Source organism: Microtus oregoni, unplaced genomic scaffold (genome assembly GCF_018167655.1).
Source record: "Microtus oregoni isolate MIOR12 unplaced genomic scaffold, Mior012 000003F_ref0000135, whole genome shotgun sequence".
In the NCBI taxonomy this organism is placed as follows: Eukaryota; Metazoa; Chordata; class Mammalia; order Rodentia; family Cricetidae; genus Microtus; species Microtus oregoni.
In genome coordinates this window covers 19,201,185-19,226,207 of record NW_024543062.1, presented here as the reverse complement: position 1 = coordinate 19,226,207, position 25,023 = coordinate 19,201,185, and the positions used below count along the sequence as shown (strand labels likewise).

The following is a 25,023-nucleotide window of genomic DNA, read 5'->3' as shown; positions in this document are numbered from 1 at the left end:
CCCCTGGAGCTGGAGTTACATGTGGTTGTAAGCTGCCCGACATGGGAGCTGGGAACAGAACTCTGATCCTCTGGAAGAGCAGCAAGTGTTTTCAACTCTGTACATCTGCAACATGTCTGACCATCTATACATTGCCCACTCAGGGATTCAGTTACCTGCTTACCTCCTGTTTCATTTACCCACAGACCTGTATCTTTTATTCTTCATCCATATGTTAAGAAATCTGTAAAAACCCATCCATCCTCTGTCCATCCACTGTCCATCCACCTATCCATCCACTCACCCACCCATCTACAGAATCCATCCATCCATCCATCCATTATCCACTTACCCATCCAAACATCCATCAACCCAATTATCCACCTATCTACCCATCCATCCATCCATCCATCCATCCATCCATCCATTATCCACTTACCCATCCAAACATCCATCAACCCAACTATCCACCTATCTATCTACCCATCCATCCATCCATCCATCCATCCATCCACTTACTCATGCATCAATTGACCGACTTACCATCCATCTACCCACTCACCTACATTGGGCGCCATTTTATAAACAGAATCTGCACTTTTGTTTCCTGGCTGCCCAGACCCAAATAATCACACAGAAACCATATTAATTACAACACTGTTTGGCCGATGGCTCAGGCGTACTTTTAGTTAATTATCACATCTTAAATTACCCATCTCTATTATTCTATATTTTACCATAAGGTTTGTGGTTTACCAGTAAGGTTCTGGCATCTTTATCCTATGCCTTCATGGCATCTGCCTGACTCTGCCTTCTTTCTACCTGCATGCAGTTTAGTTCTCCTGCCTACCTATCTTCTGCCCTGCCATAGGTCAAAGCAGTTTCTTTTTTAACCAATGGTAATAAAACATATTTATAGCATACAGAGGGGAATCCCACATCACCCACCCACACACCCATCCATCCACATACTCATCTGTCTATCCACCCACTTACTTATCCATCCATCCACCTGTCCACCCACTCATCTTTATATCTATCCATCGAGTTACCCATTCATCTACCCACCTACCCATACACCACCCACCCACCTACCCACGCACCTAGCCACCTACTTATCTATCCACCCATCCACTTATCCATCCATCCATCCACCCACCCACCCACCCATCCATCCGCCTACTCATCTGTCTATCCACCCACTTACTTATCCATCCACCCACCCACCTACCCACCCACCCATTCATCCATTTTCCCATACAGTTTTCCATCCATCCATTTTCCACCTACCCATCCATTCCATTTGCTGAACTCCTCCCAGGAACCTGGCACTGTAAGGTGTGTAAGCCTCAGCAGTCGCTGCCTTCATGGAATGCAGTGTGGTGAAGGAGACCGACTTTAAGCCTCGGGTGTGAATAGGCAGTCATAGGCTTGGGAAGACCTAGGAGGCCAACCCAGAATGCTCAGGGGGAAACAGGAGAGGTGAGCATTTAAGGTCGGCACTGCCTCGCCCAGCTCTGCTTTTCGATACTGCTCTTCTCTTTCCTTCCAGGTGGATGAGTATGGTACCCAGCAGCCCATTGCCTTGCTGAAGTTGCTGCTGGAAAAGGGCTTCTTATACGACCGCGGGAAAGAGCTCAACTGTAAGAGTATCCGGGACCTGGGCTTCATTGCCGCCATGGGGAAGGCAGGAGGGGGCCGCAATGAGGTGGACCCCAGGTTCCTCTCACTGTTCAGTGTCTTCAACGTCCCCTTCCCATCAGAGGAGTCTCTGCGCTTGATCTACTACTCCATCTTGAAGGGCCACACCTCGGTAACCGGGCTCTCCCCACAAGTCTGAACTGGAGGAAAACGTGTTGGGTGGGAGCATGTGCAGGGCTGATTTATTTACCCTAGCCTGGGGTCTGTGCACTCCAAGGCTTTGTCCAGGAGGGGAGAGTGTGGTGTGAGGAGCAGGAAGAACTGTGAGCCTTGTTGGAAGCTATTTAACTACAGATGAGGTCATATACCACTGTTGAATACCCCGCAAGGCAGTCAGAGCAGGTCAAACAGTGAACTATACACACACACACACACACACACACACACACATGCACGCACACACACATACACATACATGCACACACATGTACACACACATGCAAAGAAAAAGTAAAATTAGCCGGGCGGTGGTGGCACACGCCTTTAATCCCAACACTCGGGAGGCAGAGGCAGGCGGATCTCTGTGAGTTCGAGGCCAGCCTGGTCTAGAAAGAGCTAGTGCCAGGACAGGAACCAAAAAAAGCTACGGAGAAACCCTGTCTCGAAAAAAAATCAAAAAAAAAAAGTAAAATTCACATAATTTAAAATTTATTATTTTAGCCATTTTAACACATACAATTTAGAAACATTTGGTCCATTCAGTCTTGCTAACTAGTCTCACTGTGTAAATAGAACACTTTTTTTAAATCATAGGAAACTTGTACCCATTACAGATTCCCCTCTCTCCCTCCAAGTCCCTGGAAGCCATGCAGCCTCTGAAGCCTGGCTTCTCTCACTTAGCACCAGGTTCTCAAGATGCATCCATGAGTCAGTGTTCCGCTCCTCTCCCTGACCAAACGCTAGTCTGTCATGAAGCCACAACATTTCGCTCATCCATTCTTCTGCCGATAGACATGACGCTCTTTTCATTCTTTTAAAGAACTTTAATGAGAGCATCGGGGGCGTGAGCCGAAAACTGACATTCTGCACGTTAGTACTTTACAAAAATATTGTTCAAGATCTCCCTCCCACCCCTTCGAAGTTCCATTACATCTTCAACCTCCGAGACCTGTCCCGAGTTTTCAATGGCCTTGTCCTCACTAATCCAGATCGGTGAGTTTGGGGCTCGTTTGTTTAACTAAGATATACCCTAAAGCGGCTGTTGCCAAACTTTCGCAGGGTCACCCAAGACCACGGGAAAACACAGGTATCGACATCATGACTCATAACCGTAGCAAAGTTTTAGCAGTGAAAATAATTTCATGGTTGGAGGTCACGACAACACGAGGAACTGTATCAAAGGGTTGAATGAGGTTAGAAGGTTGAATGGCGGCTTTGGTTGGAACTTCTCAATGAATCAAACAGGTCACAAAAATGTGTCAGTGAATCACACAGCATCCGTGAGCGCATGGATGGAGAAAACAGATTAAGCCTTAGGGTGACAGCAAATGCTCCTTGACCCCCAAAGCTGGGGTGTGTACAGTGTCTTGGTCCCTCCAGTGGAATGGTTTTGCTGCCTTACCTGCTCAGCCCTGCAGCTGGATCTGTATGGAGCCTGCGGCTAGGCTGGCTACAGCATTTCCAGCTGGGTAGAGGATGGTGCATCTCCAGGAGTCGCCAGACACAGCACAGAAAGGGTTAGGACTGGAAGAGTCTCAGGAACGCCAGACTCCCATCTTTCCCGGGCAGCTTCAGTCTCTGTGGATCTGCAGGGAGGGACCGAACTATGTGGGTCCACACCAGCAGCCGGCGACACTGAGGGACAGCAGAGGGCTCTTTGTGGTCTTTGCCCTGCCTTGGAGGGCCGTGGATGGTTTACGGTGGCCGTCTTCCTGTTCCTAGTCTTTTGGACAGGGTGATGATGGCTCTGCTAGAATTAGAGAAAGTTCTAGAAGTAGGGCTAGGAAAAGGAGCAGCCCTGAGACTGATGCTAAGTTCATACAGGGTTTGGGCTGTTCATGTGACTGGCAAGAAGGCTCCATTTCCTCCTTACAGTAGGATGAGCTGTGGGTGATGACTGTCACCTCCATATTTAATTTGTTAGCTTCCAGATTGTGCTCCCCCCGTCCACCTGAGCCCTCTCCCCCCAGGAGACCTGGTGACCGACCACATTGCCCTTCCCTTGTGTAGGTTTCAGACGGTGACTCAAATGGTCAGGGTGTGGAGAAATGAGTGCCTGCGGGTTTTCCATGACCGGCTCATCAACGAAGTAGACAAGCAGCTGGTGAGCATGCGCGACGCCTTAGTGTGTGGGAACCCCACGTAAAGTCTGAGTAAGATACATGGCAGCGGTGCCGGCAAGATGGTTCAGTGGGCGCTGCAGCCAAGCCTGATGATCCGAGTCCATCCCTGGGGCCCAGATGGTGGGAGGAGAGAACTGACGCCCGGAAGTTATCTTCTGCCCTCTACGTGTGCACCCAAGCATAAATAAATAAGAAAATGTAATTGAAAAACAGACAATTAAAAAAGAGGGTTTAGAAAAAAATAAGACCAAAAGAAACCAACAAGGTTTCTCACAAAACCAACTCACACAGGATGTTCACAGCAGAAGGATAGGCGCCACTAGGGAAGGTCGAGGCAAATTATCCCACCGAAAATGGTAAATTCTCTGTTCCTGCCAAGTGTATGCAGCTGTGGACATGCCTGGGGCCTTAACCCGCTTTTGTTTCAAGGTGCAAGATCACATAGGGAACCTGGTGAAGGAGTATTTTAATGATGACTACGAGGCCGTGATGAGGGACCCCATCCTGTTTGGGGACTTCCGGACAGCTCTGCATGAGGATGAACCACGTGTTTATGAAGACATCCAGGACTACGAGGCCGCCAAGGCGCTGTTTGAGGTGCGGACTGCCTGCCTCCAGCTCTGTCCATACAGGATATTTCACACCCAGCCGCAGTCCACTGTAGCAAGTTGACACCCAGCAGACCGGAGATTTCCTTTAGTTTTAATTATATACATGGTTTTGTGTTTGTGTGTGTGTGTGTGTGTGTGTGAACATGTGTGGATGAAAGCGTATGTATGCATGCATGCTTGCATGTGAGTATAGGTGCCCATAGAGGCTAAAAGAGGGCATCAGACTCCCTAGAACTGGAATCACAGGCAGTTGTGAGCCACCTGCTGGAGTGCTCTAACCGCACTTGGGTCCTGGGAAGAGCAGCATCTCCCTGCTGAGCCATCTCTCCTGTCTCACGCCCAGCCGACTGCAATCCTGATGTTGGGAATTAGGTCTCCGGTCCCACATGTCCTAAGGATCCGACTACATACTCAGCCTTGGATGCTGAGGCATCTTTTGTCTTTTCTGACGCGAAGGAGAGAGCCTGCCTCATAAAATGTGGTGGGTTCATGGACCCTTCCCCCTCAGGAAATCCTTGAGGAGTACAACGAAGTCAACACCAAGATGAACCTGGTGCTGTTCGACGATGCTCTGGAGCACCTGACGCGTGTGCACCGCATCATTCGGATGGACCGCGGCCACGCACTGCTGGTGGGTGTGGGCGGCTCTGGGAAGCAGTCCTTGGCCAGGCTGGCAGCCTACACCGCCGGCTACGAGGTGAGGGGGATTCTGTGTAAAGAGTTGGGGCAACGGCCTTCAGCTTTTGTCCCGTTCGCCTGAATTTGCAAAGCGTCTAACTTGCAGTGGCTTGAGAACTCCAGCTCAAAAGTGAGACACAAGCTGTGCCCGTGAATTTGGAACTGTGGGAACACGGGGTGGGTGGGGGAGCTTGGCCGAACCTGAGAGGAGTGAGAGGAGCTGTAGGTGGCATTGCTGACTGCCACACCTGCAGCTCATTGCTTCCTGTAACTCCAGCTCCAGGGGATTGGGATCCAGGGCTCTCCTGTGGTCTCTACAGGTCCCTGTATGTATGTGGTTCACTTACAGACATTCACGTACACACACATAAACAAAAATCAATATAAATCTTCTAGAAAAGATGAGATTGCTTTAAAGAGCTGTAAATCAAGATGGCACGGTCCATCATTTTAAGCGTGCTTTTTGATCTAGCCACTGATATGCGTGACCATCACCAGCCTTTGCGGTTGCAGGTCTCCTGCTTGTCCTCCCTGTGACTCCCAGGTGGCCTGTCCTTTCTCCAGATATACATCCCACATAGGACCATGCACCTTTTATACTCACACCTTGACACGTGTGTGCGGCACACACAGGACACCTGTCAATCATCCGACTTCCATACTTGTGCGCCTCAAGCGACGTCATGTTTGGGGGCAAGCAAACCTATGCACTCTCCTGCTTTGCTCAGCGCCTTCCCCTGCCTCAGTGGGCACTGCCTGCCTGTTTCCCCAGGTGTTTGAAATCCTGTTGAGCCGAGGCTACTCCGAGACTAACTTCCGGGAAGATCTGAAGAGCCTATACTTAAAGCTAGGGCTGGAGAACAAGATGATGATCTTCCTGTTTACAGATGCGCACGTGGCTGAGGAGGGCTTCCTGGAACTCATCAACAACATGCTGACCTCAGGTACTGCCCACCTGCTGGCAGGAATGTCCAGCTCCACCTCCCACTGCAGTCTGAGACAGGCCTGGCAATCTATGCTGTCACGCAAGCCCCTGCAGTTCTCAGCTGGGCAGCTGAGCCCTCCTCTGCTCTTGCTGTGGGTGTATTGGTTACCGTTCTCCTCCTTGCTACCAGGATTGTCCTGTGTGTCTCAGCTCTGAGAGACACTGTGGACTTATCTCAGGTTTTGCAAGAAATACAGTGCCCATGACCTCTGCTGTCTGTGAGGTTCAGAGCCTGAGATGTGCAGGGGAGGGGTGGGTACGGAAGCACACACAGAAACACACAAGGATGAGCCTTGTGGAGCAGCACTCCGGAAGCTAATGTGTCTACTTCCTGTGGCCCTTCATCAAACCGCCCAAAGATGAGTTCATTCCAACATCCCTGTGGGTCTGCAGGGTTTCTGGAGGGGACACCGACGCGTGAACAGGTCCAAGATGTACAAACTTGTCTTTTCCAGTTTACAGAGGCTGCCCTAGCCCAGGGCTCCTTGGCTCATACCACCTTACTTTCTGCTTTTGTCCCCCTCACCCAACCCCTGCTCCTCCCCCTTTCCTGTGACAACACCCAGCTGCCTGGGTCCCCTGCTTAGTCCCAACTGCAAAAGTAGTCCCTTTGGCAGGGAGCATAAGCAAACATATTTGTAAGCCCTAGGGTGGGGCCAGCTGTATTTGGGGGCCGTCATTCATGCTCCCATATTGGGTAGAGGGGCCAGGAGGCCACTGCTGGAAAAATCTTACATGTAGGGAGTTCCCTGTGCCAAAGGGAAGAGACACCAAGGCAAGAATATGGTGATCTCATGGGAAGGACTCAGGAGTAGCTGGGGATGTAGCTCAACGGTAGAGTGCTTGACTAACATGTGAGGTACTGGGTTCGATCCCCAGTACCAGGGGAAAACACACACACCTATGCTGGGTACAGCAGGGCATTGTGTATTCCCAGTACCCAGGAGCCTGAAGCAATAGTGCTGATTCTTGCACACCGTGGGTCCCAGAACCTTGACTAGAGATGAAGAGGGAATGAAGAAAGGGCTGACACACAGAAAGAATGTGGAATCGGGTGCTCTGGGCTTTCTCTGATGGAGAAGCCACAGTACCCCAGAAGCAAGCTTAGGGTGTTTTGTTGAACAAGGAGGCAGGGTTTTGCATGCAGATAAACATGGAGGCAGGGTTATTGCATGCAGGCAAACACGAAAGCAGGGTTATTACATACAGGTAAACATGGAGACAGGGTTTTTGCAAACAGGTAAACCCTGTAAATGCCCATGTGATGGAGGAAGGTCATTGGTTAAATAAAAAGAAACAGCTTGGCCCTCATTGGTTAGAAGATAGGTGGGAGGAGTAAACAGAACAGAACACTGGGAGGAAGAGGAAGTGAGCTCAGACTCCACAGCTCTCCTCTCGGGAGCAGACGCCTCAGAGAGACACCATGCTCCCAGCTCCCAGGCAGACGCACGCGATGAAGCTCCGACCCAGGATGGACATAGGCTAGAATCTTCCCGGTAAGCGCACCTAGGGGCGCTACACAGATGATTAGAAATGGGCTAAATTAATATGTGAGAATTAGCCTAGAAGAGGCTAGATAGAAATGGGCCAAGCAGTGATTAAATGAATACAGTTTGTGTGTTGTTATTTCGGGCATAAGCTAGCCAGGCAACCGGGGTGCTGGGGATGCAGCCCCGCCGCCCCTATTTACTACACTCATGCCAAACAATACACACTCACACAGCACTTCTTGCTCCCTACATAGGAGGGTCAGAAGTCCAAGCTCATCCTCAGCTATATAACAAGTTCAAGGCTAACCTAGGCAACATGAGACTCCGATTTAAAACAAAAGCAAACGGGAGTAGAGGGGCACCGGGATGCAAGGCCTTGTGGGTCGTTTAAAGATTGAGGCTACATTCTCACTGTCTGGACACAGTCTATGTGCTTTCTGGATGTCGTTCTGGCTACCTGTGGGGTCTGTACCAGAGTCAAGGGAAGAGTCAAGGCCTTTTGAGGGAGCTCAGCTCTGGTCACAATATGAACTCTTCTGCATAGGAACCCCTTAACTCAGATGTCTCGCCATCTGAAGACACGGATGCTCCCAGTCACCCACAGTCACACAGGCCTTGCCCAAAGCCTTGCTGGCATTGGGGGCTGTGGGTCTGTCCTGGGCCGTGCAGGATTCGACACTGTACACCAGGCTGGTCCCACTGGACATGGACCATCCCTGTTCTAGTTTTATTTCTGTTGCAGCGACAAACGCCCTGAGCACAGAGTGCCTTAGGGAAGGGCAGGTTCATTTGGGTCCTGATTCCAGGTGGAAGTGGATTATTTTAGGGACAGTCACAGCAGCAGAAGCTTGAGCAGCTGGTCACCTCACACATGCAAAGTCAACGGCAGAGAGAAACGAATGTACTCACACTGCCTGCTTCCAGCTTTCTCCTGCCCTGAAGAGTTAAGGACCCTCTGCCTAGGGAATGGTGCTGCCCATGGTGGGCTGAGTCACCCCACATCAATTAACAGACTAACCAGATAAAGACGATTACTCCATTGAGACTCTCTTCCCAGGTAATTCGACATTGTGGCAAGCTGGCATTTAACACTCACCAGCTCACTCCCCTCAAGTTGTGACCGTGCAAATTGTCCTTAGACATTGTCAAATGCTTCTTCCTGGGAGATAAATCCCCCTGTGGCGAGAATATCTACTGTGAGAGGCACACATACATGGACTTTAGTGCCCAGCACAGTCCTCAGGGCAGGCAGGGGGCACTCACTTCCCACCGCTTTGATCTTGGTGTGTGTTGAGCTTGTCTTCTTCTCTTCCCACCATGCCTCGCTCCGTCACCTCCTTTTGCACACAAGGAGGTCAGAACTCAGAGACCTGAAAGCCCTTTACATCCTTGTCCTCCAGGTATCGTCCCTGCACTCTTCCCTGAAGAAGAAAAGGATGGCATCCTCAGTCAGATCGGGCAGGAAGCTTTGAAGAGTGGCATGGGCCCGGCCAAGGAGTCTGTGTGGCAATATTTCGTGAACAAAAGTGCCAACAACCTGCACATTGTCCTGGGCATGTCACCAGTGGGCGACACCCTGAGGACCCGATGCAGGAATTTCCCAGGTACCCTACACCACTGCTGAGGCATAGTGTGTGCTCTGGGGACCTGGCACATCCAAGCTCCCTTTGGGATGTAGGACTTGAGTTGAAAGTTGGTCCTGCACCGTTGGCACACGTCCCTGGTCCCTCTCAATCCCCAATAGATATGGCTGGTGTCTTCCTGGCAGGCGGGTGTGCACATTCTCCCCAACTGCAGGGTGCATGATATGGAGAGGGTGCCCCCTTTCTCTCTCCCAGTGTTCCAGGGACAAGATGCTGAGACAAAATCATACTTGAATGTGCCAAGCTGAGCCACCACGCTGGTAGATACTAAAGACGGTGAGTGTGCGCTGGAGCAACTCCAGGCTGCACGATGATCCTTTTTCTCCTCTCTCTTCAAGGCCTAGTGAACAACACTGGAATCGACTGGTTCATGCCCTGGCCACCCCAGGCCCTGCATGCTGTTGCAAAGTCATTTTTAGGTAAGCTGCCACTGTTGCAAGGACAGTGTGCTGGTCTCATAAAGAAGTTTGTCGCTTTTCTGAATTTCGACCCAGCAGATTCCTTCACCATAGATTCCCGATGGCAAAGAATAGCTTTGTGTTGTTACTGTGTCTTGGGGTTGTATTTTGCTCTAGTCCAAAGGGATCAGGGGTCTGTAAGGCATGGCCTGCTACCAAATGCGGCCCCTTGATTGTTTTCATGAATAAAGTTTTATTGGCCCACACTTCATGAACATTTTGTCTTTGGCACATCCTTACCCATAGACAATACTATTACTGTTCAGTTCTTTGTAGAGAAAAACTGTACTTAAGGCCACTACCATGGTGGTGCCAGCACAATTTTTCTTTTTCTCTAAATCTATTTTAAAAGGATATATGACCAATGTCACAGGGTAGTTTTGTAAATAGTTCCAACTTTACAAGTATGTACCCAACAAACTCAATAAACAAATGGCCCTTAACTTCCAAACAAGCCCAAACCATAACTTCAGTTCTCCTGGGAAATAATGCTGTTCTTCTGGGAAAGAAGCCAGGAAGACATTTGTTGCGTTGTTGTGACTCAGAATCTGGCAGACTGCAACTGTGAAGGTCCATGTAGCAATATCTGCTTCAGTCACAGCTGCTGAATTCTGACAGTGTGCTTTGAGAGCCATCCAGGACCACATGTAAATGTTTGTGGCTGTGTTACAATAAAACTTTATTCACAAGAAACAAGTGGTGGGCCACACTTGCCCTGTGGGGCTGTGTCTACCAGCCATGCTGTGACTGTGCATGCTAGCTTCCATGGTATACAAGCCATCTTCACACCGCTGCAGCATGCAGTGTTTCAGTTCTGTGCACAAAGCCACACCGAAATTTGTTTACAGTTCTTTTCCCTTAGAATGTGTTCCCTGAAGTTGAGGTGACCATGTTGCAAAGCTGGATGCTTGTGGGCAGACTTTTTCAAGCATGCTGTGTATAATCTGAGTCAAGGCGGAGCTGTAGAATGTGGACACACCAATGGTGTTTGCTCCTATCTTCCTTCTCTCATATCCTGTTGGAGGCTGCTGCATTCCAGGCCATCAGCTGATCCAAGTGACAAGATCTTGGCTCTGGGAGAGAGCACCAGTCGTTCCAATAGATTCCCACAAAGGGCCCCCTTCTGCCAGTGTGTGCTGGACACTGGGACCTGTCACAGAATGGCTGCATGTACCCACCCAGCCGCCACGGGCGGAGGTTTCATGCTGGGCTTGAGATCAATCGGGTTGGTTGTGGGCCCCATTCCTGAAGCTCTAGCTTCTTTTGATGGTGCCTGAGTCCTGGGGAAAGGCAGAGGGTCAGTCTCCCAGGGCAGGAGGGCTGGCTCCTGTGTTATTGAAATCACCATGGATAGATCACAGGTCCCAGAAGTTTCCACAAGTAATAGTTGCTCATTTCCTTTTTTAAAATAAGTTTTGATGAAATCAGTTTTTATTTAGGGAAAATATGTCTATTGTAAACTGTCCCGTTCTGTCTATCTTGAGTGCACCTGGAACATCAATCACATTCATGGTGTCATGCAACCACTACTGCCATCTGTTACCAGAACTTTCCATCATGCTAAGCTGAAGCTCTACACCCATCTAAACACTGAGTAGTAGGCAGAAGTTTCTATCCTCTAGCTGCTCCCAAATAAACACACTGAGGCTTATATTAATTATAAATGCGTGGCCAATAGCTCAGGCTTATTACTTGCTAACTCTTATACTTAAATTAACCCATATCTCTTATCTACACTCTGCCCAGTGGCTTGGTACCTTTTCTCAGTATGGCATACTACTCATCTTGCTTCTCCCTACATCTGCTAGCGACTTCTCTGACTCTACCCTTCTTCATCCCAGCATCCTTATTTTGATTTTCCCTCCTACACTTCCTGCCTGGCTACCGGCCAGTCAGTTCTTTATTAACCAATGAGAATAATACATATTCACAGTGTACAGAGGATTATTCCATAGCACTGACTTCCCTCCCCCAGGGCCTGAATCCCTCTAACCTGCTTCCCGACTCAGTGACTTTCCCCTGTCTATGTATCTCATGTAAACGGACCCATGCACATTGCTTCTTTGTGTCTAGTTTCTTTCTTTTTGTATAATGTTTCTGGAGGGTCACTTATGGTATAGCCCACATCAGTCCATTGGTCCGTTCCAAGGCTGAACAGGACTCCACAGTGTGGGCATGCCACATTGTCACCGTTCAGCACAGACGGACTCAGTCCTTTCTCCTTACCACTCTGTTCCTGTGAACACTGGCTCCCACAGACCCGTTGGAGGCCGGGTGTCTGGTTCTTTCAGGTCAATATTTCACTTTTTGGGGAGCTGGTTTTTGTTGTTGTTGTTATTGATGATGTTGTTTCTCTGTTTTCTGTGGTGCTGGGGCCTGTCCCCACAGCCTCATATGCTAGGCACTGAGCTGGCCCCAGTCCTCCTTTTCCCTGTTGTTAACCCCCTCTTTCTCCTCTCCTTCCTGACCAGGGGACAATCCCATGATTCCCGCAGAGAATATCGAAGACCTTGTGGAGCACGTGGTAATGGTCCACGAGTCGGTGGGTGAGTTCAGCAAGCAGTTCCAGCAGAAGCTGAGGCGCAGCAACTACGTGACGCCTAAGAACTACCTAGACTTTATCAACACGTACTCGAAACTGCTAGATGAGAAAACCCAGTACAACATAGGTGAGCAGGGTGGGACAAGGATGGGGCAGGGCATGACTGTGTGGACAGGGTTCAGGAGTAAGGCTCATCTCTGCAAGGCCTGGCACCTTTTTTTTTCTTTTTTGGATTTTGAGACAGGGTTTCTCGATAGCTTTTGGTGCCTGTTCTGGAACTAGCTCTTGTAGACCAGGCTGGCCTCAAACTCACAGAGATCCACCTGTCTCTGCCTCCCGAGTGCTGGGATTAAAGGTGTGAACCACCACCACCCAGCAAGGCCTGACACCTTTATGATTGGGGCAAAATAGAGCAGATTTGGGTTTTGCATTTGGGGCGGTTCATCCCTGTGCGTAAGACACTGTGTGTTCTTAGTTCTGTGTGGCCCTGTGTTTACAGGTCTGTTTTCTTTGCCCTGGATGTCCCCTGGTCCCCAGAGTGCTGTGCGGGAAAGGGTTTTTGAGGAAGGGCTCTCTGGCAGCTGCTTAAGAGATGCCCTGTTAGCTGGGAGGTGTGGCACACACCTTTAATCTCAGCACTCTGGAGGCAGAGGCAGGAGAATCTCTGAGTTCAAAGTCAGCCTGGTCTACAGAGCAAGTTCTAGGACAGCCAGGACTACACAGAGAACCTGTCTCAAAGCCAAACCAAAACAAAAAAGATGCGCTATTTTGCAGCAGTGTCTTCATGCTGGCAAATGCCATGCGTGCAGTCTGGGAGCTAGAGCGGGTATGGCATCTTGTAGAAGTGAGGTTTTTCCCCTTCTTGGATGGATCCCAATGAGGCTAATGCAGGTTCCTGCCCTGGAGCCTGGACCACTGACCATGTGCTGTTTGCTCCCAGCACAGTGCAAGCGTCTGGAGGGTGGGCTGGACAAGCTGAAGGAGGCCACCATCCAGCTAGATGAGCTCAACCACAAGCTGGCCGAGCAGAAGATCGTCCTGGCCGAGAAGTCGGCTGCCTGCGAGACCCTGCTAGATGAAATCGCCACCAACACAGCCATAGGCGAGTGCCTGTTGTGGGCCACCTGCCCTGGGACCAATCTGCACCTGAGGGCCCCGGGGCTGCTCCAAGTCCCTGCTGAGAGACCGCTGTGCTGTGGGCAGCCTTGAGCAAGCCTTGAGGCACAGACCCACCACCATCACAGGACACCCACCCTGAGTGTCTACATATTTGTTTGTTTGTTTAATTTCTAAATGTTTTGTTATTTTTTAGTGTTTTTCCCTATTCATAGGCGTCACTGTACTAATTCAATATAAACTCAGTGAGAGGCATGGCTTCTCATGAGGACACCAGATACTGGAACAGGTCTGTCCCCAAGCCAGTGTGACCTCATTTTTGCTGAGACATCATTTCCAATAGGGTCTCATTTTGAGGCTCTGCTGGCTGTGAGCCTGGGGGCCACTGCCTGCCCTCTTGTACTCCCTGAGCCCCGTGTCACCGTCACCTCTGAGCTCTAGCTACGGGAGGTCCCCATGACTTAGAGGCAATCAGACAGAACACGAGCCAGTGACAAGGTGACGTCAGGCTGTGACCAGTGTCACCAGGCAGAGAGGAAGTAAGAGGGGCTGTTCTCCCTAGAGGGGGCATCTCTAGGGCTGGACCTGAGTGAGCATAAATAAAAGTGTAGAGGAGTCGAGAAGCAGAGGGTGGGGTGGGAGATGGAGGGCTGGAGAGGTGGCTCAGTGGGAAAGGTGCCACTCTTGATGGTCTGAGTTTGATCCTGGGATCCACACAGAAGGCACGGACTGACTCTGTGGCAGGGGAGCACAAATAAATCAAATGTTAGAGAAAGGGAGAGAGCGGGAGAAAGAGAAGGGGAGCAGATCCATCTCAGCCATCCGAAGCCACAACGCCACCCAGGGTCTAGGTAGGAGAGGCTGACACAGACCCAGAGGGTAGTATCCAGCAGGAAATGCCACATAGAGTCCTCTCTGTGTGAGCACCTGTGGCCATTGCAGTGACCAGAGCCCCCTGACCACTCTCCCAGATAACCATGCCTGGCTTTGAGGTTCCCACACGACTTAGGTTCCCTCTGCTGCACCCCAGCATCTCACCAGCCCCTCCCTCTGCAGCGGAGGAGAAGAAGAAGCTGGCCGAGGAGAAGGCCATGGAGATAGAAGAACAGAACAAGATCATCGCTGTAGAGAAGGCTGAGGCCGAGACAGCTCTGGCTGAGGTCATGCCTATCCTGGAGGCTGCCAAGCTGGAGCTGCAGAAGCTGGACAAGTCGGACGTGACTGAAATCAGGTACGCATTACCACGTTTGCCCCCGCCTACACCCCTAGAGCTCACTCAGGGCCTGCCTCGGGCTCACCCCCCATTTACAGATAGTAAAGAGGCTCCCCAACCCCCGAGGCCAGGCAAACCCACCCAGGGAGTTCAGGCTCCACCAGGAGGATGGTTGTGAGCCACCATGTGGGTGCTGGGAACCGAACCCAGGTCCTATCAAAGAGTAGACGGTGTTCCAAATCACTGAGCCATCTAGCCCCAAGCCAGAGAATTTTAATATGGAATCAAGGCAACTAGTTTTACAATGTTCTGACTGTGGAATCAGGGTTTGGAGAGTAAAGGCTGCCTGTCCATCCTGTGGTACCTGTGGTACCTGTCTGTCTGTGGACCCTGGGGATTGAACGCAGTCATCAGCCTCGGTGGCAAGGGCCTTTATTGGCTGAGCCATTTCACCCCGCCCCAATTTCAAAGTTTTAGTTCATGTTTATGCTCTAATACAGGATTACTTCCTTAGGGTTTTAAACTGGCCAGAGGCATCCTACTGTGTGGGTACCAAACCTTATTCAGTGGGCACTCTGCTGTGTCTTTCCTTGAAACTTATCTTTTGTCCTTACAAAGGACACAGCAAACAAGCCTTCACAGCACCCTGGCACGTCCCCTGTAGGATACAGTTCTGGAGTGGGATGTCTGGGTCTCAGGGTGCACAGTGGACGGTCCCTCGACCCCAAGTCCACATCTGTCTGTACCTGTCTCCTCATAGCTTCACTAGAGAGGTGTCTGCATTTTTGCCCCTCTTCTAGCAGAAAAGAGGTCTGTGTGTGGTTTTTATTTAATTTATATTTCTCTCATTAGAGGTGGCCTTTTGCCTATGTGGTTTTAAAAAAGGCAAGAGCATGGCCTTCCTTTGTGTATTGCATTGTTCTTATTGCTGCTATTTTAGGTCTCACAGTGTTTTTCCATAACACCTCTCTCTCTCCCTCTCCCTCTCCCCGCCCCACGCCGTGTGTGTGTGTGTGTGTGTGTGTGTGTGTGTGTGTGTGTGTGTGTTTGTGTTCTGCCAGGGAATAAACCCCAAGGTCTCACCCAAACACGCTAGGCAAGTGCTCTACCACCGGCAGCCAGCCAAAGACTTTGTATGAAATGGAGCGTATCTTACGTCCCTAAGGGAACTGTAGATACTTTCTGGATCTGTCAGTGGGTGTTTGACTTGGTGCCTGAGGCTTGTGTGTGCATTTGGTTCTCCCACACAGGCTTTGCTTACGTGGCATTGTTTAGGAAGACTTTCTTTTGTGGCATGTAGATCATAACGTGGGTAAGATGGCACTGTGAGACCTAAAATAACACCCCCAGGGCAGCATCTTGCATTTTTAAATGTTTTTTCTCTTTTTATTTAAATCTTTTGTTAGTGTCTAGGGTGTTTTCCCTTGAGTTCAGTGTGCATCGGGATGCTAACCGCCCCCCAACAACTACAGTCTGCCTTTGATGGGTCATTTAAAGGTCAAATATAATAAGCTGTCATAGATGGACAGTTTCATAATCTTTAATTCCTTGAAATATCTTTCTAGAATACTCAGTCCCCTCTGTAGGAACCCTTAAGTATAAATCAGAAGGTGATGGATAACAATGGTACGTGTGTTCGATTCTCCCCTGAGAAGGAACAGCAGCCCCCATTTGTAACTAACTTGTGATGCTGAGGTGGTCCCCGGAGACTCTCCTGGACACCTTGTCCCACCCTCCTCCAGGAATGGAGTGGGCTGATAGCGAAAGGGGGCAATGAACTATACATCATTGTAAATGAGTCAGAGTTGATACCCCCAAATGGGAAGGACACATAGACTGCCACTGGGATTTAAATGAAATGAGTTTGAGCCCACGGTAGCGATGGGATGCTAGCTGAGATGCAGGACCCAGTCCACCTCCAGGGTGTATTGCGGCTGTGCATAGGGTCATGTCTTAGGTTCTAGAGGTTGGGGGTGCAGAGCAGGCCTGCCCCCACAGACTTGGGGAGCATCGTGTCTGGTATCTGGAGGCTGGACCCTGCTAAGGGAGCAAATTCCTGCCTGCAGCAGAAGCACAGGGTCACTAAGGAGGAAGCAGGAACCAGTCCCCTCAGCCTTCAGCGGCCGGTTGAGTTCTGGAGGCTGACTCGAGCCATAAGCCTCAGGTGCCAGAGGTCCTGGCAAGCCCCGGAGGCACCTCCTCCTCCTCCCCTGTTGAATTCTATTGCACCCTGTGTTCTGCAGCCCCGATTTATAGAATGCCAGCGGTGGAGGGGGGAGTGGTTGAGGGGGAGAAAACTAGTCAGGGAAGACGGACTAAACCTGGTGGGAGAGGGGGAGCACACTGAGCCCACCAAAGAGGTCACATCAGGTCCAAGGGGCTGTCTCTGCAGATGTTTCCTTCAGGTTCATGGTCCCCACAGGTGAGGCCACTGTGTGAAACCCTATTTGTCTCTTTCTCTAACTTGCAACCTCTGCAACAAAGATCACTACTTCACAATAAGAGCACCAGACTCCAAGTACTGAAAGCAGCTTATTTCACGGCTTGTAGAGCAGTGTGGCAGGCTTACCGACTGAGCACAGGGAACAGACTTCACAGCCCCGTGCCTGGCCCTCCTGCCCTATCCTCACGAGAGGAGTAACCCAGAAGCTCACTCTTACACATCATTTCGGATGCCCACATTTGCCTCTTACGCCATGAATCAGGGCATGGGTTCATCCCTATGTTTATTTTAAAACTTAAATGACCTTGTGACATCTGTAGGTCACTGGGCAAGCTTGGCTGTTAATTCTGTATTCTAGCCTGGGCAAGGAGGTAGCTTAGAGTCTGGGTGGGGGTGGGAATGGCTACAGAGATTCGTGTGGCAGGGGCCAGTGCTTTCTGTTCATCTGTTTTAACCTAAACTAGTTGGAGGCACTTTTGGAACCAACTATCAAATCTTTTTTTTTTCTCTTTCCCGAGACAGGGTTTTTCTGTGTAGCTCTGACTGTTCTGGAACTTGCTCTGTAGACCAGGCTGTCCTTGAACTCAGAGATCCACCTGCCTCTGCCTCCCAAATGCTGGGATTAAAGGTGTGTGCCACCACCTCCTGGCTCAAAATTTCTTTCTTTCTTTCTTTTTTTCTTTCTTTCTTTCTTTCTTTTTCTTTTTTTTTTATTTTCGAGACAGGGTTTCTCTGTAGCTTTTGGTTCCTGTCCTGGAACTAGCTCTTGTAGACCAGGCTGGCCTCGAACTCACAGAGATCCACCTGCCTCTGCCTCCCGAGTGCTGGGATTAAAGGCGTGCGCCACCACCGCCCGGCTCTCAAAATTTATTTCTTATAAGCTGGGTGTTTCCAATGTTCCATTTGTATGGCATTCTGGGAAAACAGAGGATTCTGGGTAAATTAGATCCTGGATTATGACTTAAAGTGGAATGCGTCACTTTCATGGACTCACGGGAGCTGGGGCTAGAAGCTTCTGGCTCTGTACTCCTGCTTTATAGAGAGAGAAACTTTGACCTCTGGCGGATCCCTAACTTGCTCATAGCTTAGAACCCACCAGGCCATGTCCACCTCTGCCTGTATGTGCAGACCCATGGGCTTTCTCTTTCCTGGCCTTCTTGACAGCCATGTCTTGTTGCCTGCCATTAGCATCCAATGCCCTGCAAAGTCAAGACTTTCCCTGATCCCCCAAGGCCAGTTCAAGACTGGGCTAGTGCTGGCCTCACTCCCAGCTCTGCTCTCTCTCTCTCTCTCTTCTGCTGCCTATGGGGCCTGTGCTGGTTTCAGGGCCTGGTGTAGGCTTTTGCCCGGTGCAGGCAGCTCCAACTGCCTGGCTCTGATGGTGGCCTCAGTTCTGCCGTTTTGGAATTTTAGTGGCTATCATCACGTTTCTGCTCCCTGCTGTCTTCCAGGAGCCTGGTGTGGGGCTAGCAAATGAGATCCTTCCTGGGCCACCTTCCTTCCTTCTAGGGACTTGGCACACTCTAGTCCCGGTAGTCAGCTCCAGGGAACCCTTCTGCATGCCTGTCTTTTCTCAGGAATTCTGACGAGGCCCTGGCCTTTCTTACCTGGGGCCCTTCTGTCCCCCAGGTCATTCGCGAAGCCCCCAAAGCAAGTGCAGACAGTCTGCGAGTGTATCCTTATCATGAAAGGCTACAAGGAGCTTAACTGGAAAACTGCTAAGGGCATGATGTCTGACCCCAACTTCCTGAGGTCCCTGATGGAGATCGACTTCGACTCCATTACCCAGAGTCAAGTGAAGAACATCAAAGGTGAGTGGGGGCTGGGGTAGCACCATAGCCCTGGAGATGGAACAGCCCACTGGGACAGATGGTGGCTGCTGGCCCACTGTAATTGGCTCAGCAGGGGTCTGGCTCTCCCGGGCAGGAAAACAGGAATTGATGGGAACCCAGTTCTGCCTTGGCTCTGTGTGGCTTCGCACCTTCCCTTTGTGCCTCTTGTCAATGCCGTGCCTCTGCGCGCACCTGGGGACCAACCAGGGAAAGGGCCAGAGAATGCCCAAGTTCCCTGCCAGCTGACTCTTGGCACTGGCCAGGGCTCTGCCAGGAGGGGTAGTGTCCCCATAGACTACATTGTCACAGCTGCGCACAACCTTACTCCTGAGGGGTTGGGGTGGCTCAGCAGATAGAGGTATTTATTCAGAGTGCCTGGTGACCTGAATTAGATCCCCAGAAAGTAGAGAAAACTGACTCCAAAGTTGTCGTCTGACCTCACTTGACATGTGCACCATGGCATGTGTGTGTGACACACACACACACACACACACACACACACACACACACAGAGAGAGAGAGAGAGAGAGAGAGAGAGAGAGAGAGAGAGAGAGGGGGGGGGGGAGAATGTGCAAGTATATGATACACACATATGAGAGAGAATAATTCTTTTAATGAAAGCAGAAAGATTCCCACCACCGATGCCTTTTCACAGTCCCTAAGTTAAACATATTCACTGATGAAATATGAAACCCCAAGTCCCCCTGCATCTGGATACTACTGGGCCTAGTTCCACCTCTGTGACATAGCTGGGGTGATGGTAGGAACCCTCCCAGTCACTTACTTGTCTGAGCCCTCTGAGTGCTCCTGGTCCCCAGAGCTTGGAGGGTGTCTGGTGGTGGGGTGTCTGGGTCATATGAGGTCACGGGGAGTCCCAAGTGGCAGTGGTTTTACCCTTCATACCCACCTTCAACTCCATACTTGAGAAACTCCAGGCTTCCAGACCCTGAGGACCCTCATGACACTTCCTCTGTCCATGCAGCGTGTCTCCAGTTTTATGTGCCCTGAGACAGAGCTTGACAGTCACTGTGTTTGACCTCTAGGCCTCCTGAAAACTCTCAACACCACAATTGAAGAAATGGAGGCTGTGAGCAAGGCAGGGCTGGGGATGCTGAAGTTCGTGGAGGCTGTCATGGGCTACTGTGACGTGTTCCGTGAGATCAAGCCCAAAAGAGACAAGGTGAGCCAAGGCCTCGTTTGGGATCAGAGTTCAAGTGTCCACAATGCTGCTGGAAAATTCTTAGGAGTCCAGGCCCTGCTCCCACTCACACAGTGCAGACGGATGGGGTTGGAACCTGTGTGCAATGCGGAGATGATTACAGCCACACCCCAAGCTGCGGTGGCTCTTTAGCCTTGGCTCTCTTGGCTGCAGGGATGGCTTCTCCCTCCTGCCAGGACATCCTGTGGACTGTACAATATTTGGCAGTGCCCTGTCTCTATCTACTTGATGCCATGATGGCCTCACCCAGAAGTATCTCCAGTCATTGTCACAGGGGGTCAACCTAAGGCCATCAGAGAACACAGTATTTACATAATGATTCATAACAGTAGCAAAATTAGTTATAAAGTAGCAATGAAAATAATTTTATGTTCGAGGGTTACTACAACAGGAGGAGCTGTATTAAAGGGTCGCAGGAAGCGAGAACCACTGATGTAGACGGAGGATGGCGGACCCTCTGCCATCCTTCTGCTAGCTCTCTTCACACAGGTGGCCAGGCTGGAGCGGAATTTCTACCTAACCAAACGGGAGCTAGAAAAGATCCAGAACGAGCTGTCAGCGATCCAGAGGGAGCTGGAGGCTCTGGGGGCCAAATATGAGGCTGCCATCCTGGAGAAGCAAAAGCTGCAGGAGGAGGCGGAGATTATGGAGAGGCGGCTGATCGCGGCCGACAAGCTCATCTCTGGTCTGGGGTCAGAGAATGTCAGGTGAGAGGCATCACCCACCTAATGAAGGGACCAACAATCTATGCAAATTTAGCACACGTTCCAAAAGACCACTGGAGTCCTCAGCAGGTTCCCATCAGTCGTGGCCAGTTGGGAGTTGCTCAGCATGGCTTCCCGGTCCGGTGCAGGTGGCTCAACGACCTGGATGAGCTGATGCACCGGCGGGTGAAGCTACTGGGCGACTGCCTACTCTGCGCGGCCTTCTTGAGCTACGAGGGCGCCTTCACCTGGGAGTTTCGGGATGAGATGGTCAACCAGGTGTGGCGGAACGATATCCTGGATCGAGACATCCCCCTGAGCCAGCCTTTCCGATTGGAGAACCTCCTCACAGATGATGTGGAGATCAGCAGGTACCACACGGATCCTAGAGGGGTCTGCATGGGTGTCACCTGGGGTTGTGGGTGGGCTGCAGGGCTAGGAAGCACAGCCAGCCCTGAGAAAGGTCATGGATTATTCTAGAAGGCTGACCCATGCCTCCAGCCTTGGGTAGGGAAAGTTCATCTCACTGTGGTTGTCTCTTGCAGGTGGGGTTCTCAGGGCCTTCCACCCGATGAGCTCTCAGTTCAGAATGGCATCCTTACCACCCGGGCCAGCCGCTTCCCGCTCTGCATCGACCCCCAGCAGCAGGCCCTCAACTGGATCAAGAGAAAGGAGGAGAAAAACAACCTAAGGGTGCGGCCCCACCCTGAGCCCCACTTGAGGACTGAAGAGCCCTTTCTTTGTTCTCCCCCACCCCCCGCTTAGGGGTTCAGGTTGAGAACGTCTTTTTTATGAAGATCATGTCCTGTGTCTTTATTTCTTTCAGGCCAGGCCAGGGCTTAGTGGCCCAAGATGCTCCAGTGTGTCTGGGTGGGGGGTTGGAGGCCTCAGGGGAGTTGGAGCCTCAGACAGGACAGCGTAGGTGCTGGAAGGGAGGAAAAGTAGAGGTGACAACTTCATTAAACTGTGACTCACTTAGCAGTCTCTTAGTCATTCAAAACAGAAAGGTCTGTGGCTTTTTAGCGTATTTGCTGAGTCCTGTAACAGAGTCAGCTTAGGATGTTTTTAGTATCCCATCCCTACCCCACCGAGAAGAATGATGTTTTTCCCTAGTGACTGCTCCCCAGCCACCGACAGTTGCTAATATATTTTCTGTCTCCATGGCTTTGCCTATTCTGGATAGCTCTTATGGGTGGGACCATACAGGATTTAGTCTTTTGTACTGGTTTCCTTTATGTTGTAAGGGTTCAACCATGTTGTAGCAGGTGTGGGTGCTTTGTCCCTCTTTACAGCCGTGTAATATTCCTTTGTGTGAACATACCACATTTGGTTGGTCCATCTTCAGTTGAAGAACAGCTGGGTTTTGTAAGCAGAGACTACTCGTTTGTTTCCCAGCTGCCCAGACCAAAATAATCACACAGAAACTATGTTAATTACAACACTGTTTGGTCAATAGCGTAGGCATATTCCTAGCTAGCACTTACATCTTCAGTCAACCCATTTCTATTAATATATGATCACCACGAGGCTGTGGCCTCCTGGTAATATTCCAGCGTCCTTCCCCGTCAGCAGCTACATAGTGTCATCTTCTTGGTTCTGCCTACTCTCTCTCTCTCTCTCTCTCTCTGTCTCTTCCAGCCTGGCTATATTCTGCCTAGACATAAACCAAAGCAGCTTCCTTATTAAGCAATGGTAATAAAATATAGTCACAGCTTACAGAGGGGAATCCCACACCATTGTTGTTCCCACTTTGCGGTGCTGCTGTGAACATCTCTATATAGTTTGTTTATGTTTGGGTGTGAGTTTCACACATGTTGTAGCCAGGGGACAACTTTGTGGAGCTGAGTCTCCCTGTCTACCCTGAGTTCTAGGGACTGAACCCAGCCTTGCACAGCAGATGCCTGTACCTACTGAGCCACCTACACAGCCCTGTCTGTGTCCACATTCACGGTCCTCCAGGGCACACACGCTGGGATTGCTGGGACTCCAGTTTTTGCTAGTTACCTCCAGCCTCTGACCTTCCTGGTGTGAGCTCTCCCTCGGTTCGCTGAAGGGTCACCCCAGCGCCCACCTCTCTCCTGCAGGTTGCCTCCTTCAATGACCCTGACTTCCTCAAGCAGCTGGAGATGTCCATAAAGTATGGGACCCCTTTCCTGTTCCACGATGTGGATGAGTACATCGACCCTGTGATTGACAGTGTCCTGGAGAAGAACATCAAGACTGCCCAAGGCCGCCAGTTCATCATCCTGGGGGACAAGGAGGTTGACTATGATTCCAACTTCAGGCTGTACCTCAACACCAAGCTGGCCAATCCCAGATACTCGCCATCGGTGTTTGGGAAGGCCATGGTCATCAACTACACTGGTAAGAAGGGGCAGACCTGCTGCAGACACCCAGGGCCCCACACTGAGAGTGATGCTGCCTGGGCACCTGGGCGCCTGGTGGCCCTGGTCTTTCCCTGGAAGTTGTCTTTGCTGGTCTCTTCTTAATGTTTGGGTGATCCCACCCCCGCTCCAGAAGGCTGGGGACTTTGAAAGGCAGTGAGCTGCAGGTGCCCGGGTATATGCAAAGCCTGGACTCAGGGTGGGCAGTGAGGGCTCTTTGTCCTCTCAGTCACGCTAAAGGGCCTGGAGGACCAGCTGCTAAGCGTGCTAGTGGCCTATGAGAGGCGGGAGCTGGAGGAGCAGAGGGAGCACCTCATCCAGGAGACAAGCGAGAATAAGAACCTGCTAAAGGACCTGGAGGACTCACTCCTGCGCGAGCTGGCCACATCCACGGGGAACATGCTGGACAATGTGGAGCTGGTGCACACCCTGGAAGAGACCAAGTCCAAAGCCACAGAGGTGGGGACCTCTGTGCAGGTGGGAGGGCCCTGTCTCCTTCTAGTTCCACCCTAGTGGCCGCAGGGTCTCAGGCAAAGCCTTGAGCCTAGCAGACGGGAGAGAGGCATCACCTCTTCTCACCCGACCAGAAAAGCCCACCTGGGGGCTGGAGGATAGCTAAGCAGTTAAGAGCCCTGGCTGCTCTTCCAGAGGACCAGGGTTCAGTTCCCAGCACCTGCATGGCGGCTCACAACCCTCTGTAACTCCAGTTCCAGAGGATTCGATGCCCATTCATGACCACCTCAGGCACCAGGCGTGTGTGTGGTGCACGTATGTGCATGCAGGCAAAATCTTTATACATAAAATAATCTTGAAAAAGAAATAACTATATGGGGCTGTGCTGGGTGAGGGTGGAGTATTCCCATGCAGCTGGGTAATCTTCTCCAATTGAGAGTCATGGAAATCCCAGCCTTGCCTACTCTAAATATAAAAAGACATTATCAGTTCAAAAGCAGAGTTACAGTTATGGCTTCAAGTGAGGCTAGATGCAGAATTCATAAATACCATATAGATTCTATACCCCTCCATTTGTGTGCTGGGCCGATGTTGGGTTGACTTCATCTTCTTCCAGTCTCTGCCTTAAAGGGCAAGGCCTGATGTCCCCTTGGGTTCAAATTCAAGGTCCCTGCAGAGCCTAGTAACTGTCAGTTCCAGGAAGGGCTTTGTGATCCCTTTTGGTTTTCTCTCTCTCTCTCTCTCTCTCTCTCTCTCTCTCTCTCTTTTTTTTTTTTTTTTTTTTTGGTTTTTTCGAGACAGGGTTTCTCTGTGATTTTAGAGCCTGTCCTGGAACTAGCTCTTGTACACCAGGCTGGTCTCGAACTCACAGAGATCCGCCTGCCTCTGCCTCCCGAGTGCTGGGATTAAAGGCGTGCGCCACCACCGCCTGGCCTCGTGGTCCCTTTTGTACCCTACACTTGCCTTCCAGACTTGTACCATCCACCTGTACTACAGTACTGTCCACAAGTCTCGGGCAAGGGCCTAGAGGTTTAAACACATGCGCACAGAGACACGGGGACACGGGTCATTCTTGAAACAAGTATGCCAAGAATACCCACTTTATTGTGTTCCAAGGCAGCTTCCCTGACCAATGGTCATGCCCTAGCTCTCAGGATCCTTCAGCTACAAGCCACTAGAAGCCACTCCCCTGTCTCATGCTCAGAGCAGCTGCAAACACAGGAAAACAAATTGTTTTGCTCAGAGCAGCTGTAAATATAACAAGTCGTTTACAAGAAATTCAGGGTCTGG

The 25,023-nt window shown here is 50.7% G+C and overlaps 1 protein-coding gene across 1 annotated transcript in view; it reads left to right on the top strand.

Moving 5' to 3' along the window:
• Positions 1–25,023, top strand: part of Dnah10 (dynein axonemal heavy chain 10) — a 118,966-nt gene that overhangs the window by 77,882 nt on the left and 16,061 nt on the right. Inside the window, exons 47-64 of the mRNA XM_041648016.1 lie at positions 1,532–1,792; positions 2,660–2,832; positions 3,850–3,943; positions 4,392–4,559; positions 5,082–5,270; positions 6,024–6,195; positions 9,127–9,330; positions 9,708–9,788; positions 12,299–12,496; positions 13,310–13,471; positions 14,542–14,716; positions 18,771–18,952; positions 20,017–20,153; positions 20,682–20,899; positions 21,046–21,267; positions 21,442–21,589; positions 22,981–23,260; positions 23,510–23,739. Coding sequence (XP_041503950.1) covers positions 1,532–1,792; positions 2,660–2,832; positions 3,850–3,943; positions 4,392–4,559; positions 5,082–5,270; positions 6,024–6,195; positions 9,127–9,330; positions 9,708–9,788; positions 12,299–12,496; positions 13,310–13,471; positions 14,542–14,716; positions 18,771–18,952; positions 20,017–20,153; positions 20,682–20,899; positions 21,046–21,267; positions 21,442–21,589; positions 22,981–23,260; positions 23,510–23,739 — 3,294 coding nt within the window. The remainder of the gene's footprint in view (positions 1–1,531; positions 1,793–2,659; positions 2,833–3,849; positions 3,944–4,391; positions 4,560–5,081; positions 5,271–6,023; positions 6,196–9,126; positions 9,331–9,707; positions 9,789–12,298; positions 12,497–13,309; positions 13,472–14,541; positions 14,717–18,770; positions 18,953–20,016; positions 20,154–20,681; positions 20,900–21,045; positions 21,268–21,441; positions 21,590–22,980; positions 23,261–23,509; positions 23,740–25,023) is intronic.